The 18485-nt window shown below is 38.0% G+C and overlaps 1 protein-coding gene across 5 annotated transcripts in view; it reads left to right on the forward strand.

The window, feature by feature from the left end:
* The window catches only part of nhsl2 (NHS-like 2), a 155536-nt gene that overhangs the window by 94903 nt on the left and 42148 nt on the right, over positions 1-18485 (forward strand). Inside the window, exon 1 of one of the 5 annotated variants that reach the window (XM_007242019.3) lies at positions 2967-3707. The exons of the other annotated variants lie outside the window; for them this stretch is intronic. Within the exon in view, the coding sequence (XP_007242081.1) occupies positions 3674-3707 (34 nt within the window). The 5' untranslated portion in view covers positions 2967-3673. Of the gene's footprint in view, positions 1-2966; positions 3708-18485 lie in introns of those variants that run through there. 5 annotated transcript variants of the gene reach the window in all.

Consider the following 18485-nt stretch of genomic DNA (forward strand, 5'->3'; position numbering starts at 1 on the left):
TTTTGCAGTGTATACAGTAAAAAAGTTCTGATTTTTTTATTAATATTTTATTAACTCCTTAAATCCTACTGGCTGAAGCACTAATTCTTCAGATTCGCTGGATAAAGTTAGCAGTGGCTAATTTAGGGCAGGCTTCCCAAATTGAATACTATGACTCTGAACAGCATGAAAAATAATAGTCTACCACCATCAGAAGCACATTTATTAGTGTGGTTTGTAAAATATAATACTGTGTGGTTTGGGAAGCAGCCAGTTTGTCATCACACACCAAACCCTTGAAAAGAAAAACGCAGCCTCAGCAAATAGTGGATTCCATTTATAAACTAAAACCATACACTCCTCATATTATGTGTGATATCACACACACTGTGTTCACAGCCTGCTCACAATCGTCCATGTTTCTAGATGACACATGTTGTGGTAGATTGCAGAGATCTTTGTGAGATTTTATCACACAGCGTGCCGCCGAATCATGGGTTCATACAGGCTTTCTGTAGTAGGACACAGAGGTCTAACAGGGACGTTTTATGATATGTATTGGGTGTACCCAGTCTGTACTGTACTGTAAATGTATCTTTCTGTTTCTATTTGGACAAAGATATAGACACGTTTTTGCAGCACTAGAGTGGCGCAATTGTCTAACTGCCTGATTACCAAGATATGGGATATCAAGTGTTTGAGTACCATTTAACAAGAAAGCATTTAGTGGCCAGAAGTCTGAAAATTAAAATATATCTCCCCTAATTCAATCCTACCTGCAGATGGAAAAAAAATGTAAACAGATTAGTAAATATTTATGCAGCTACGGCTGCCACACATACATCTAGCTATTGTCTATATTTATTGTTGATCAAACTGTAAGCAGTGTTCTGTGAGTATCATCCTATCAGCAGTGTTCTGTAGGCAGCGTCCTGTGGGCAGTGTCCAGAGGAAAGTGTCCTGTGTGCAGCGTCCTGTTGGCAGTGTTCTGTAGGCAGTGTCCAGTGGGCAGTGTCCAGAGGAAAGTGTCCTGTGTGCAGTGTCCTGTTGGCAGTGTTCTGTGGGCAGTGTTCTGTGAGCAACATCCTGTGGGCAGAGTCCTGTGAGCAAGGTCCTGTGGGCAGTGTCCTTTGGGGGGGCAGTGTCCTGTGAGCAGTGTCCTGTGAGTAACATCCTGTGGGCAGTGTCCTGTGACCACTGATGATTACAAACCAGACAGCAATAGATTAGTTTTGATTTTGTCTCTGATTTTACAGTTACAAGCTGGACCAGTTGTAGGTGTGTCTACAAAAAAAGTGGTTTAAAAACTCCAGCAGCACTGCTGTGTCTGAACCGGCTCCTCTAAAATCCTCTCTGACCATGTTCTAATCATCTGATTCTAATTTCAGGCATTTTAAGTAGCAATAAGTACAATTATTGTAAGTGTATGAGATTTTTTATTAGTATTATTTTAGCATGCATCTTTTACTTTTTCTTCTATAATGTCTAGACAGAATCTGGTTATTTCTTAGTTAATAATTGATTTAATAATTCAGGTTAAAGACCTTTAACAGATAACTCGAATGTTGTTTTATACTGACTCATTTCTGCTTTCTGTGCTTCAGAATAATGTTTTCACACCTTGTTATAGGCTGAACAGACCTTTTGTGAGATTTATTCACACATACTGTTCACACCAGCTAACTGTGGAAAACAAGGACACTTAGTACGGCAGAGATTGTTATTTGGGGTATTTATTGAGTCACATGCCAGGCTGCAAGTGCAGCCAATTATAATAATAATATAGATATGAATCTGTGTGCGCTTGGTTGAGGAAGGTAGTCTCGTTGTTTTGCACCAAACACTGGATTTTTTTTTTTGTGTACGTGACCTTGGGAGGAGCTGTGGCCTGGGTCTGACACAGGTGTGATTGTTAGCTGCACAGTTGTGAGTGTGAATGTGTGTGTGTGCAGTGATGGGCTGAGCATTCTTCAGTTTTACTGGATGTATTTATGGTCTACAGCTTGCCATTTCAGTCGGCGGTGGCATCTGCCAGACATGCTGAGTCACACTGGCATCTTGCTACTGGCATACAGAAGGTGGCAGCTTTACGGAGTGGCTATTTTCATGCTGTTGTTGTTGTTAGCTCTGGATAGTGTTGGATTACATGGACACCTTATGTCATCAAAACACCCACAGAATCACTTCTCCGGATCTGTGATCAAGATGCTGAGATCAAGGGCTCATTTGCATATTGCAGCACGCTGCAGAGTCAGTGTTGGAAAGGCCAATGTCGTGATACAGTTAGCGGATAATACGTTGTTTGGGCCTAGGAGCTACTATGAGATCACTAGCAGGATTTCTTAATTGATATTAATAACAGCCAAACACTGTTACAACATTATAGTGTATACACTGATCAGCCGTACCATTAATTCCATTTTATCAGCCCCAGTGAAACATATCGAAGGTCTTTGTAGTTCTATAACGTTCTCCAACTGTATAGTCAGCTCTGGAAAAATTAAGAGACCACTTCAGCTTCTCTGATTTTGCTCTTTATAGGTAAATGTTTGAGTAAAAGGAACATTGTTGTTTTATTCTATAAACTGCGGACAACATTTCTCCCAAATTCCAAATAAAAATATTTAAGTCATTTAGAGCATTTATTTGCAGAAAGTGAGAAAAGGCTGAAATAACAAAATTGCAAAGCTTTTGAACCTTAAATAATGCAAAGAAAACAAGTTCATATTAATAAAGATTTAAGAGTTCAGAAATCAATATTTGGTGGAATGACCCTGGTTTTTAATCACAGTTTTCATTCATCTTGGAGTGTTCTCCTCCACCAGTCTTACACACTGCTTTTGGATAACTTTATGCCACTCCTGGTGCAAAAATTCAAGCAGTTCATATTGATTTTATGGCTTGTGATCATCTATCTTCCTCTTGATTATATTCCAGAGATGAAAAGTAAGTGTAAAACTAAGGGTATTAGGTTTTATTGAGACAGGCTCCTCCAAAATCCCCTTAAAGTTTGACCTAATTGTCTTCAACTGATGTCCTGCATCTGATTATTATGTTTTCAATAGTAATAAACACTAATATTAAGCGGTTATTGGCCAATGTTAAACTTAATTCATCTAGTTTATTGAGGATTCTTGCTTTCCTAAGTGTCTTCCTGAGCTGTGATGGAGCTTTAGACCTCTGGGGGGCCTTGAGTAGGTTTGTGGTTGATACACACTGCCCTCATTTGCTGTGGAGGTGTCACCTCCAGCTGGGTATGAGGCTCTAGTGAGTGAGTTTATGTAGGAAAGATCAGTGCTGTGCTGACAATGGATCCGGAGTTGGGGGAGGCTGTTCAGAATACACACAGCTCACATATCCTGCCTTTCACTCTCACACACACACTGGAGGAAGCAAATCTAGACCCCCCTAAACTACACACACTCCTACTCTCTCTCTCTTCTCTCTCTCCCTTTACCTCATAGTTTCCTTTTTCTCTAGATAGCGTGTTCTGCAGACTCTTGGTCCGTCTGTGTCTCTAAACCCTCTCCCTCTCCAGTTTCCTGCTCTGACTGCTCCAATGCGCTTTGCTCTGTAGTAGCTTTAGCAGTTTTACGCTGCTTTCATAGTCTCCAGTTTCTCTTGTTCTCCCTCCCTCCTTTTCCCTCTCTCTTTCTCTCTCTCTCTATGTCTCTCTCTTGTTGTTGATACTGTCATGGAGAGGCTGGACGTCTTCAGGAGCAGAGCAGGTAGGATTAGATTTATTACTGCATATATATATATATATATATATACAGTATATACCTACAGATATACACATGCATCTTCGTTCCTCATGCATTCTTCTGCTCTCACTAGATCTCACTAGTTTCTCAGTGTACAAATACTAGATGTGCTTCAACAGTGAGCAGCAGAGATGTTCAGGCAGAAACAAGAGAGTTTATAGATGTTACAGGAGATGTGGGCAGATCTATTTGTTGAACTGCAGGATTTCTTTGTGTTCTGGAGGTGGTCTGGCATACTTTTCTACCATTTAGTGTCAGGTGATGCTGACACAGATTATGATTAATATGCTTAATGAACTCCAGAATGCTTCCAGAATGCTCCTTCTTTGTACCAAAAGGCTACACAGCTCACACAGTGGACAGCTTGTCTTGATCGCACTTGATTGTTTTGTTCTGCTTTTCTTTTTAAATTAAGACTTTTACTAGTGTGGCAACTGAGACACTACTGTTTTATAGTACACAATGTCATCTTTTGTTATCATTTGGCTGCTTTTCTTTCTGAATCCAGAAAAAATATCAACATTTCATTTTTAAACACTCCTGCAAAAACATAAAATCACAAAATGTCCTAAAATTAGAAAAGAGCAACACAGAGTAGGCTGTCACTCAAACTACTCAAACTTCCCCTCAGGAAAAAACATACAGCTAACAACATGACACACAACATCACACAGTGGGAGTGTGGGCTGGGTCAGGCTAGATTTGTTACAGGATTGGACTGCATTCCTTCTTTTTTAGGCCCTATTCACACATATCGGTATATATTTAAAAAAAAATGTTTCATTGTGGTCTCCGATCTACTCATAAACACATTTTTATATATTTTTTTATTTTTAACTGAGCTTATTAAATGATCTCCAATGTAGAACTTTTTTTGAGCATTATGAAAATGCTGATGTCACAACAAACACATGCATGTTTCTGACTACAAATCCCAAATCCCTTCTTACTCTCTTCATAGTTAACAACATGAGGAATAATACTACAGCCTCTACTGTACATACAGATGCTGAGCACTAGATTAAGATGATGATGACATATGAATAAATACTATTAAATTACAAATAGATATATTGCTCAATTTGGATCTTAAATCTGAAATGTCATTATTTCCGTATTACATTGCATAAGGTGTGGTGTGCAATTTAGGATTTAACCTTAAATCTTAAAGTTTTTCTGCTTCTTCATTATGTATTGATGTCTCTTTCTCTCTCTCTATAACGTACTGTCACCCATGCAGGGCTAGTGTGCACATTAAAAGCTTTTCTAATCATAATTTCAAAAATGGAGGAAGGGAAATCTCTGTTTAAAAAAAAAAAATTTTTTCAGGTTCAGATTCAGCTTTTTCTTATGATATACTGAAAGTCTGATAAAATGCAAAATCAATACCAATATATCATCTCTGATTAACACTAACATTAAAAAAAACACTGTTTTGTAACACAAAAACACTAGTATGCTGCTATTGATAAGCAATATATTGTTAAGCACTACTTTTTATGCTGGAGAACTTCACTGGTCATGTTTAATCCTATGTTTTTTGCATGTTTATTATACATATATTTAAAGCCTTAAGGGTGTATACAGCAACTAAAATAAATTATTCAGTAGCTAATATGAAACTAAATATATAAGCTGTTGTAATTCTAGAGCTGCTGAAGAGTTTAGGGGGTACACAATGCAAATGTAATTGTGTAGAAGTAAATTATAGCTTGTAACACTTTATTAAGAAGTAAGTGATAATGTTCAGACTTAAACACATACTTTATGCAAGCAGCATTATTAAAACTTCAAATTTTTTGTAACACTTCACAGAAACATACAAGAATATTTATTTAAGGGCTCATTACAACAGGTATTTCTCATTAAAAGCTGTTTGTGTTAATGCTGATGTCGTTTTACCTCAGCATGGGTTTCAACAACAACTGTTAGTTAAAAATGAGCTTTTATTAATGCCTTAACATGCTCACGTAAAGTTGTCATGAAAGGCTTAATGTATGTAGAGGTTATGTAGCATTGTAAACACTAAGCTGCAGGAAAGTGTTACTGTAAACTGCACCAAACATCCTTAACAAACTCCTTAAAAATGGCTGGGTTACATTTATATCGATTTTCCATATTTAGATAAAGGTTGACCTGTGAAGTCTTTGTGTGATCACTCTCTGAGGCCGGCTTTAGAGCTGTGGGTAGTGTGTGTGTGTGTATATAGTGTGTGTTTGTGTGTGGGCGCGTGTTGGACGAGTGAGCTTGAGCTTTAGTCATTGAAATGCTGACTTGTCTAAAGCATCTCATTTTTGGTTGATACATTATATGACTGCTGCCTCCAAAAATACTGGGGGTGTTTTGTAACATAATCTTTGAGTGTGTGCATGTGCTTTGTGTGTGTGTGTGTGTGTGTGAGAGAGAGAGAGAGAGAGAGAGAGAGAGAGAATGGGTGCGAGTGTTACAGACAGGCTTCACCTGGAGTCATGGAATACTAACACAACTGTGTGAACGTGACCTGTAGTTATGTAGGGTCTTGGGCAGCTACACACACACATACAGACTGACACACACATGGACATACACACACACACACACACACACACAAAGTGTTGGGCTGGTGCCCATTTCCCTCTCTGGTTTGTGCTTAGCGTTTGGTTCTCCTTTCACCACCAGATTCCAGCACAGCGACGCCATCCACTAACATAGAATAATAATGATGACAGTCCACAGATCACACTGCACTCTCCAACAGTTACTGTTCTTATTACACACACACACACGTACAGTAATGTGCAAAAGTTTTAGGCACCAAAGCAAATGCCACTAATCCATCAATATATCTTAGCAATATGAGTGTTTTACCTGAAAAAAGCACCACATATGATTTGAACAGATGCAAATAAACATACATACAGTAAAACGTAGCAAGGAATTCTCATTTTTAACTAAGTATGTTATTTCCTGTGAGCCAAGCTGAAGAATAAAGAGCAGTTCCAGATTTCTCCTGGATGATTTCTCTCAGTCAGCATGTGTATATTATGTTCAGTTCCATCAGCAGCTCACCTGATTTACCACATTTACCAATTTACCAAATCAGTTGTTGATTAATATGATGAGAACTCAGATGAGGAGAGATTAGGAGATGTTTTAAGGAAAACGGGGCTGTAGAAGCTCTGCTTTTTGTAAATTTGCTGTTTGTATTTATTGTAGTGTTTTACTGAGCTAATAAACACTTACTTCACAGATAAGAAGCTTTTTTTTACTGCAGTTCCCACAAGTGCCTAAAACATTTGTACAGTATTGTATATTAACTTTTTTGCTAAAAGAAGCATACATAATAATATACACTCACGGAGCATTAGTATTAGTAACACTATAGATTCAAAGAGTTTATTGTCATGTGCACAGTGAGAAACAAGTTTCCTCGTACAATGAAATTCTTTCTTTGCTCCTCGCCAAGTATGCCGCATAAAGATAAAAGTAGAAAATATACAATAAGATAGAACTAAGATAAACTAACTAAATATAAATATTAAATTGGTGTTAAATTTACAACCAGGATGGAAATATATACATGAAAACAGTAAAGTGTTATGCATATTATTTACAAGTAAGTACATGTTATCTACAGCAGTGGAATATGAAAAAAAGTGCAAAAACTATATTACCACTTGGAATGGCCTCCCTTTGGCCTTAAAACAACTTCATTTCCTAAAAGCATGAATTCCATGGCCAAAGTTGATATGATTGCGTGACACAGTTCATGTAGAGATTTTTTTTTTTTTACTTTTTTTAGTTTTTTAAGATTTTTTAAATATTTCAAATCTTCAGCAAATTCTACCTCATCCCAAAGGTGTTCTATTGGATTCAGGTCCATTTGACCTGGAAGATCAGGCCTATTAAAACACTTAAGCTTGGGCCCATAGATTTTGAGGTAAAAATTGGGAATCATCTGACAAGCCTACATTTTTCCAGTCTTTAACTTTCCAGTTTTGGTGAGGCTGTACGCACAGCAGCAGACCCAGCTTTCTGTTTTTAGCTGACAGAAGTGGAATCTGCTGTGGCCTTCTGGTGTTGTAGCCCATTTATCTCTGAGACGTCTTTCTGCTCGGAGGTGTCTCTACTGTAAGTTACTGTAGTTCTGCCTAAACCATCAACAAAGTTGGTTGATCTACAAAACTGCTGCTTACTGCATGTTTTTTATGTTTAGAACAATTCTGAGTGAACTCTATAGACTGTGGAGTTTGTGCTGGAATTCCCAGAATATTTTTAGCAGTTTTTAGCTCTTTAACATCAACAATCATGCCATGTTCAATATAACTGATATCACATTTTTCCTTTCTTATGGTTTTCTAATGTTTAAAAGTTATCTAAAGCTGCTAGTCTGGATGGATTTGCATTATTTTAATGTATTGCACAGCTGCCATATACAGTAGTTGTGTATATATTCTGTACATTCACACATGCATATTCATTTTTTCTCATAAGAGAGTGTATGCCTCTACTGTTCAGGGTAGGCCTTCTACTAGATGAGATCATTGCTGTGAAGATTTGATTGCACTCAGCATCTAGAGTGTTAGTTACTAGAGCAGAGGTTGGCAAAGGTGGCCTGCATGAAACATCTAGCATGAAACATCTGGCCCGTGAGGAGGTTTGAACTACAATGAACGATAAAAACGATGAAAAAAATATATATATGATTCTCTGGCGAGTTTTTGTTTACCATCCTCCCCTGTCTCTCTGTCACGCTCGGCGTGACTTCAGTTTCCACCCGTTCTCATTTTTCCACCCGTTTTTGGGCTCCCGATCTCCTTATAAGGGCGTTTTTTTTACCGACCATGTCCCAATTCACTACTCAGAGCAGCGATAGTCTATTGGACCGAGACCCTGATGACACGGATTCGATCCCACGTGAGGAGCGTTGTGTTTATTTCTTTATTTTTTCCCTTTTCCTTGGGTTTACATGCTTTGAATTCAACTGTTCTGCAATTGGGTTCAACAACCCTCTGGACTGGAGAGCTACTAATCTGCAGCACTTCATCCCATTACACTTTTATTTTTTTTGTGTGGCCCGCCACTTAATGGCTTGAAAAATATCAAAATATCTGGCCCGCGGCCAAACTTAATTGCCAACCCCTGTGCTAGAGTATATTGTTGCTGTCCAATGAAAAACAAGTATCTCCTTTTTTGTCAATGGACAAACTGTCCCTTACACTGTGCCAAAATCTCTTAATGAACAGACTACTAGACATACTTAAAAATGAACTGAAAGTAACTTTAACTTTAACTCTAACTTTTTACATTAGCTTTCATTAAAAGATTAGAAGGTTTTTTCTCTCTTCTCTAAAGTTGCTGTTTTTAGATACTCGTTTTTCATTGGACAGCAACGATATTATACCTTTAGTTAAGACCAAGGTGAGATGGAAGGTCATCAGCTGATTTCTTCAGATCTCTGCCGTCGTGCACGTAAAAAATAAGATACCAAAAAGGCTGAAGGCAAACATGATGCCGAAGATGATGATCTTTTTCTGCATATTTATAGCAGAATTATTACACATAATTTGATTAGCCTGGTGTGAAGATATTTAAATCAAACCAAATGTTTTATGTTAACAGATAATTAACATCATGTTATACACTCTCACTGTGTTTTTTTTTTTAGTTAGGTTTTCAGCAGCCGTTTGCTGCACCTGGACGTTGGGTGCCCTGGGGCAGTCACATAGCTGACCCAAATGGTAGCTCCATGGTCTCGATCATACACACACTCTCCACTTTCACACATTCACAAACGCACATGCTCTCTCTCACGTCTCACATAAATTGCCCTTGTGCTTCATCTCACACTCCCGCACACACACACACGCACACACACACACACATGCACGCTTCGCTTTTCCGGAGCCGGCTGGATAATTACGTATGTAAAATGAATGGGAGAGAAAATTAAGCCTCATAGAATTTTTATGCAAACGAGTTTCTAAATGAAGCTGTGGAGTTCTGGCTGCCTCGCTGGCAGCATGGCAGGTTTTATGACAAAAAGGAGAGAGCTGCAGTGTGGTACTGAGGGTTAAACCTGTGTGTGTGTGTGTGTGTGTCTGTGTGTGTTTTGCACTGGCTGTGATGTTTTTTTTTTGGTGCTGACTGTTCCAGTGAGTACTGCCAAGGAAGAGTGAATGGATAAATGTGTGTGTGTGTGTGTGTGTGTGTGTTTGTGAAACAGCCATGAGGTTTTAATACTGCTGCCAGCACCGGCTCTTCATCATTTATTGATTCCTATCATTGACAGATGTGTATCAAATGAGCCAGCTACCCACAGATATGTTTATTGTGCCCATATACATACACACTCCGTTTACACTCACACATGAACAAACACCTCAGTATTTGTCATCCTTGGTTACTTGTGGCTTTTGATCAGAGCACTTCTTTATTTCCATACCCTGTCTGCTCCTGCTCCCTTCTTTCCATCTCCCCATGGTTCCATCTCTTTCTGTCTTTCATTAGCCTGCTTCTCACCCTAAAGCTCATGAAGTTCTACTGTAAACAGTTCAGGAGAAAAATCTATTGTTAGTTTCAGGTTATGCAGACTAGATCACTTTCTGCTTCTGCTGTGCTGAGGTAGATTATAACTGCTAATATCATTTATTGCATTAATAATATCATGACATTTACTTAAAAATGTAAAAATAACGGTAGTTTTCAAGTATCACAGTATATATCACACCACAAAATATTGCTATATTCAAAAAGTAACCAACAGTTTATTTGAACACTCCTTAAATTAGGGCACATATGTCCTCACGTATCATCCTATTTATATATACTGCATTTTTCACACACAGTAAAATTAGCAGTGCTTAGTCAACACTTAAAGAGTTAACGTTAACACTCCTTTGGAGCATTTATTGTCCCACTTTACTGTGAGTAATAATTACACTGATAGCAGTGTCAAAAAAATATTTTTAATGTCTCTGCTTATCAAATTTGAGAGTTTGAGGGAAAAATACACATCTGAAAAACTTTGAGTGAATACACTGTGAGTAGTTGAAATTTGTTTACTCTGTCAACTAATTCCAACTTTATGTGAATTGTAACACTGAGAGTTGTTGGGATAACACCAAGCAACTTAAAAATGTTTACACTGTGATTTTAACACTTTAGATTTTACTGTGCACTATAAGGCACATCGTATTATAAGGAGCACTATCAATAAATGTCTATTTTCTGGTCTGGTCTCTGGCTTTCATACATAAGGTGCACCGAATTATAAGGCGTATTTTTGGCGACACTAGAAACTACAGTAGTAGTAGGAACAGGAGTTTTGCCATGTTTTCCTTCTAAATTCAGAAGGTCTCACTACGCTAAGGAAACCTAAGTGTTCCGGTAAGCCAGGGCGATATTAGCTAGCGGTTTCTCCCACGTAGCTTGTTTTAACACGGTAAATATGGAGGCTACAGTCTGATATACTCACCTCTGAGCAGCAAAAGAGCTAGTGCTGTGGTAAGCTGCTAATGCTAATGCTGCACCAGCAGTGCTACCTGGGGTTGGCAGCAGCCTACAGGCCGGTAATACTCTCCTCTGAATGGCAAAAGAGCTAGCACTCAGCGTGGTTAGTGAATAATGCAAATGCTGCTCTGGCAGTGCTAGCCTGGCACAACAGTTAGAGCAACAGGTTATTGGTGACAGTGGTGTTGTGGGTTCAATACCTGGTTTTGGCAAGCTGCCACTTCTGTGCCCCTGAGCAATGCCCCCAACGCTCATTACTCCCCAAGCTCCACAAAAATGGCTGGTCACCGCTCTGGACACATGTGTCCACCATATGTCACTGTGCATGTGCACTGTTTGCACAAATGGGCAAAAGTAAGAGGCCAAATTTGATTTTGTCTAACACAATAAGTTCACAAATGTACCTTTACAATATATATATATATATATATATATATATATATTGGAGAGTGTAGGTAGCCCTTACAGTAAACCCTCTCCTTAATTTGTCTAGTGTTTGTTTCCATCTGTGTTTTGAATGTCCTCTACTGCATGACATCCAAGGACAGGGAGGCTTCTGTCACTGGATTTCTAAGCCCTTGCTGAGATTTAAACCTAGTATATCCTCACACTTGAAGTAAAGGCAGCAGTTAGACTGCTGTGCCACTCTAGAGAGAGTGTGAGATTACACAACTCCCAACACAGTTATAGGTGAATTTACATTTTAGTTCTTTCTTGGACACAGAAATGCACACAGTTTTACAGAGCTCTAGAGTGGCACAACTGTCTAACTGCTGCCTGCTTTCAAAGAGACAGGAGACTAGATTAGTCATTAGTTTGCATCGCATCAACAACACAGTTCTTAATGGTCAAGTTTCGAGTTTGCAAGAGGGGTGTTGTAGCCTATAGTTAGATGTACACCAATAAAATAAGATTTAGAGACTGTGCTAGTATTAAGAACATACTTTCTCTGGATTTAATGGGGAACTTGTGCGCTTTTAAATGAAGCAAGCCTAAGTTTTGTTCCTGTATTTTTTACAAGGAACTTGCCGAAATGTTAGGCTAATGTGTTACTAGCTTTACTTTGTGCTCAACAGGCCACTTTTTTTTTATAGATCCTTCAGCTTCTTTATTTACTGTCTTGTCTTTTTGGCTCTCTGCCCACTATAAACATTACACTTTGCCCCCCTAAGGCAAGAAACATTGGAAGTCTTTGCCCTGAACCCATTCTTCTGCTGGAACCCGAGCTGCCTTTCATTAAACTAACTGCCGTGTGCTCATCCAGGAAAATCTTATTCAGACCAGCTACTGAGCGCTGAAAAAGTATTTACTCAGGGTTTCCTCTATGTTTGCCTGTTTGTTGAACTAAATGGTTTCAGATCCTCATAAAAAAGTATAGTATAGGACAAAAACACAAGGAACTTTGTGATTTTTAATATATTAATATTAGGACAGCAACATTAATATCAGCACTTGGACAATCGTATTTACGGTTCAATCACAGCATCCCAATAACAAGTCTGACTAAATCTGGGAGTCTAGATAAGCTGTGGTCATGTAAACAGCAGGATTCAATTGTCACAGTCTGAAAAAAGATCTTAATCAAGCTAAAGCTGCGGTTACACTACTTGATTTTGACCCTGATTTTAGCCCTGACTCATTCTGGCTGAGTCTGTGCCAGTTCTTGGCTGTAGGCTGTAGGTTTTTCATCAGCTGTTGGCACAGTTGGAGAGAGAATCGGGAACGTGTGAGGGGCAACTTCAATTTTAGGGCTTCTGATTGTATTTCAGACCTGTCAGATGTTACATTTTTTAATATACTGGTCAAGGACTCAATCTCCAGACTCAAAGTCCCATTAATAGCCAGTAAGATCTTATGTTATGCAATTGTTCCATGTTATTTTTTTTTTTACAAAGTTGTGTAGTTTCCCAAGTCTCAAGCTGAGCCTGATTAAAACAAACTTATATTTGAACTAGTGCTGGGTGATTATGGCCTAAAAAAAATAATAATAGATTTAAAAAAAAAAAAAAATGATTTTTTGAGTTGAATTGATAAAGTTTATTTTAGGTAAATTAACACTACTAAACTCTTACTCTTAAAGGCTCAGACTTGGTGATTGAATGCATATACAACTATTGTTTTTCACAAAGAACAAGAAAAAGTGAGTTTTATCAGAAGGAGACAGTGATTTGTATCTGTTGTATCTGTTTTAAATTTTAGGGGATCTTGGATGTATTTACACTTGCATTTTCAGTAGGTGTGTCACGATTCTCTAAATCCTCGATTCGGTTTTATTTCTGATTTTAGGGTCACGATTCGATTCGATTCTCAATTTTCTTTTTTTTACAGCAGAGAGGCCTATGCCAGTTTTAGATTAGTCTATGGTCAGTCATTGGTTTGATTTTATCAAATTTACAATATCTTATTTCAAAAGGTGGGCTTGATATAAGTGATGCAACGTGATACAAGTGTTCTGTATCACAACACTAGAGGCACTAATGGTCAAATTTAAATACTTTAATTAAGATATATTTGTAATGCCAACTAGTGGATTTTGGTAGCAGCAGTGTGCACATAACAAAATAAATGATAAACAAAATACTGGAACAGTCATGTAAAAAAGAATAGAACAATTAGAGCCTTAACAAACTGAACTCTATCCTACTATAACAGTTAAACATGAAAAATAAGACTTTTTTGGTTCCTGAGAATGACAATTTTTTTTCTTTAATAAAGATATATAATTAACTTTATCTGAGAGAAAGATGCTCATTAAGGTACCAAAACTATTAACATATGTGAGGCTAGACAAAACAACTGTTATTTTTATATTTTAAAGTTCTTCTTTAAGAAGATGAGAATGTCCACATTCTCTGGAGAAAGGGCTGCTCTTTGAGCTACAGTGCGCTGCGCCAAAAATCGTGACACCCCTAATTTTTAGGGGTCTTGGACTCATCCACATACAGTATAAACCCAGTTTTAAAACTCAAGACAAGTGGTGTTACCAGGTGCAAACATGATCTAGATCAGGGGTGTCAAACCTGTGTGCAAAGGGCTGTTATGGCTGCAGTTGTTAATCCAGCCAAGCAGAAGCACGTGTGTGATCAGCGGTTGATAAAATAAAATGGTATCAGGTGTTCTGCTGGTTGTTTAGAATGGAAACCTGCAGTCGCACCGGCTCAACGTGGAGTCACCTGAGCAATATCTTCAAAAGATTAATTGAGTGGCCTGGAAGGAGCCCAGTTTGACATGATGAGCTTCACACTCTATTATACGCTATTATTGTTGTGGATCTGCTTCCCACCAAAAAAGGCCAGTCTCTGGCCTACAGGAGTAGAAATTCCCTCCAACTCCAGTCATTCATCCACCCAGTCATCATCACACAGTGCATGCTTGGTGCCAGGAAGTTCATGAAGTGTTGTTTCCTGTGAAAGTTGAGGTAAAGACAATGGACCCTGGAAGTTATCTAGAGGAATTGGTTTCTTTTCCCAGTTTGTGTGTTTTTGTTGCATATGTGTGTGTGAGTGTGATGTTTCTGCTTTGTGCTGAACTCCACAGTCATTAATCATTCGATTTACATCAAATGATTGCAGTTTGAAGGTTTGTGTGTCAGAGATATTTCTGAGCAGCGATTTCTCAGCTGTGTTCTTTGGTTACGAGCTGTGAACTTTCTTCTTATCACCTGCGTTATTTAAGCGTCTATTTAAACCCTTTTTCCACAGCTTTTCTTCTGCATAATGTTGTTGTGCTTGTTGCGTGAGCGTGAGAGTGTGGTAGCAAGTCTAAATTTGGATCTCTCGGTTGGGTGAGTATCTCATTCTGCATTAGTCAGTCAGGCCAGTGTGTTGACACAGGCTGCCCAAAGTGTCCACAGTGTGCTCTGTAAGTCACACCTGCATTATATGAAACACTCACACACAAAGAAACGCCTCATAGCACTCAATGGTGAAGTTAATATAATATTTGGCTCAAGTTTTATTATAAAACCTCTGAGTAGTTTTAACAGTTTTTAAATTAAGAATCACTTAAACTGTTGAGTAGAAGTTTCAGTGAGAGTTTTTGCAACGAACATGATGTTCAGACACAGAAGTGTAAATGAGAAAAAGAAACAGAGAAAAGAATGATAAGAGGGGAGAGACAGATTTATGAGATTTAATACAAATTGCAATATAGGTAAAATGTAATCTACATTTTGAACTTGTTAACACTGAACATGACAAAGCTTGGACACAGAAGTGTTAATAGATGAAAGGAACACTAGCACAGCTTGCAGCTCTTCAACTACTTCTACTGTTCAATACATTACAGCTCTGGAAAAAATAAGAGGCCACTTAAAAATGATGAGTTTCTTTGATTTTACCAAATTAAAAAACCTCTGAAATATAATCAAGAGGAAGATGGATGATCACAAGCCATCAAACCAAACTGAACTACTTGAATTTTCACACCAGGAGTCGCATAAAGTTATTCAAAAGCAGTGTGTAAGACTGGTGGAGGAGAACATGCCAAGATGCATAAAAACTGTGTTTAAAAAAAAAAACATCATTATTCTACCAAATATTAATTTCTGAACTCTTAAAACTTTATGAATATGAACTTGTTTTCTTTGTATTATTTAAGGTCTAAAAGTTCTGCATCTTTTTTGTTATTTCAGCCTTTACTTATATTCTACAAATAAATGGTTTAAATGACAATATTTTTATTTGGAATTTGGGAGAAATGTTGTCCATAGTTTATATAATAAAAACAACAATGTTTATTTTACTCTAACATATATAGGGGTTGGACAATGAATATGAAAACTGTGTGCATTGCAATATTTTGAGCAAAACTGTGCTCTTACCCTGCTAATTGAACCTTCACACTCTGCTCTTACTGGTGCAATGTGCAATTAATGAAGATTGGCCACCAGGCTGCTCCAATTTATCCATGAAACCTCCCACACTAAAATGTTTCAAGTTCATTGTCCAACCCCTGTACCTATAAATAGCAAAATCAGAGAAACTGAAGTGGTCTCTTATTTTTTCTAGAGCTGTACTTATGAGATTTAATCCAAATTTTAAGATAAGTAAAATGTAATCTACCTTCTGAGTTCAGCAGTACTGATGCCTTGTTAACGTCACTAAATAAAACCGCAGATACATCACTAGGCTCTGTAAAAGAGTGAATTATGGGAAGAAACTGGGACCAAACTTAAAAAAATCTATGCATGTGTTTGCAGATAAAACATTAATTAAAAGCCATGCAGCAAATTAAGACACTTACAACAACATATTCAGCAGACTTGTACTGTAATGTAAATGGAATGTTTGGTGAGGATTGGGGGCCCTTCACAGAGGCCCCGGGTATCAAACCAACAACCCCGTCATCAGTATTAAACCGTATATGACAGTTTTAGGAAGCAGTTTGGACGAATCCTGCCTGTCAGTTAAAGGTGAATCTTTTGCACGAGTCTAAGCGTGAGGTTTATTAGTAATGTGTAAAAAAAAAAAGAAGCTTAAATTGCTTATGTTTGTCTTTTTTGTACTCATACATATGCATTCGAGCGAGGACTCCGCAAAATGTGGGAGGATCAAGCAGAAAATTGGCTGGGATATTGGACTTGTGCCTGATCATGTATTTTGCTTAATTTACTAAAGTTTGAGCAACGTGAAGTAAACAGCTTTGGTGGCGTGGTTTTTTTTTTTCTACTTTTAAAGAATAAATTAGAAGTAGCGTCTCAGGGGTGTGTTGTTGGAAGACTTTTTTTTTTTTACAGAGACAGCAGACATTGAACATATGCTGAAAGAACACATAATTCTCAGGATTATAAGGATGTAAAATAAGTATAGAGATGTACAAAATCGATTATAAAATTATAAAAGATCACATGAGCAAATTAGCACACTTTATTTGTTTTATCATATTTTAGATTTAATTTTAGGCTGAAGTCACCTGTTCTAATGAGTCTCAGTGGTTGTATGATATATAAAAGCCAAAGCCAGTGTACTATAAGTGGAACTATAAGAGTTTTACAGAGACTCAGATTAAATACTGTTAGCAGCAGAACCACAGACAACCCAAAATCTAGCTGGTGGTTTCCAAAAGAGAAGACGTCATGATGGTGCCTTCCTGAAAGATTGTTCTAGAGGCTTTGTGTCAACAGCAGTGAGAGGAGGAAGAGAGAGCCAGTCACAACACTTCCAACTGCCAAGTGGAGCCATGGCCTACTTTTCTGATGGACTTTTATATAAAATCTCATCCATTTCCATCATTCATGTTCTTTTGTATCCATTCAGCTGTATGTTTTGATTTTCGGGGGTTTCAATAGGCTACAGTAAACCTAAGCATCGACAAATACTTTATTATTTCCATTAAGCTTTTTATTAAGCTGATCAGAAAGTGTGCGTCTGTGATGGGTGGGATAGGTGTCTAATGCAGTACACCCTAAACAACTGCAGACACCCTCTGTATGAGTCTTTGGCAGCTCAGAGAATCAGCTGAAGTAGCAGGCTCCTCTCACTGCACTGTAGAACTGAGAGATTTAAAAGATCCTTCATTCCTGCCGCTATAACACTGTAAATCATCAGCTACTGATAATGTACTTTATTATTACTGTGTTTTATTATCCGGACAAATGAATTTCCTAGGGCTGGACCCGAATATTCGGGTATTCGGATATTCGTTCGTTGAGTAGGTATTCGGTTTTTAATTTTGGTATTCGGATATTCGTTTTTTTTCTCCTTTCCAGAGTTCCACCTCACTCTAACCACTTCTGTTTTCGCGGGTCCCATCAGAATATCTTGCGCGCGGGACAGAACTGAACTGTTATTGGCTGGAGCGGGAGTTTAATCCAGACGATGCGGGAGCAAATTAATAAATAGTTAAGAAAACTGTAATAATTGTAAAAAAAAAAAACCTAAAGAAAACTCTCAACGCGCAGGATGGACCGACACACACACGCACACACCGATGGTGTTTGGACTGGGGTAAGGAAGGGGACCGCACTATTCAGCGCTGCTGTTTTAATAAATATATAAGTAAATTTGAAGCATTAAATGTAGTTTATTTAATTTACATTAGGAACGTGGGGCGGGAGCGGCAGAAATGTGTATGTGGCGGGCGGGCGCGGGATTAAAAGAAGCAATTTTTTTGCGGAGCGGTAACGAGACAGAAACGCGGGAGCGTGGAAGAGTGGGTTTAAAAATCAGTCTCGCGCAGACCTCTATTATACATGATTAAAAAAAAATGCAGGCTCTTCGAAACTGATTTATATAATAAAACGTAAGGGGT

Source organism: Astyanax mexicanus, chromosome 8 (genome assembly GCF_023375975.1).
Source record: "Astyanax mexicanus isolate ESR-SI-001 chromosome 8, AstMex3_surface, whole genome shotgun sequence".
Lineage (NCBI taxonomy): Eukaryota > Metazoa > Chordata > Actinopteri > Characiformes > Acestrorhamphidae > Astyanax > Astyanax mexicanus.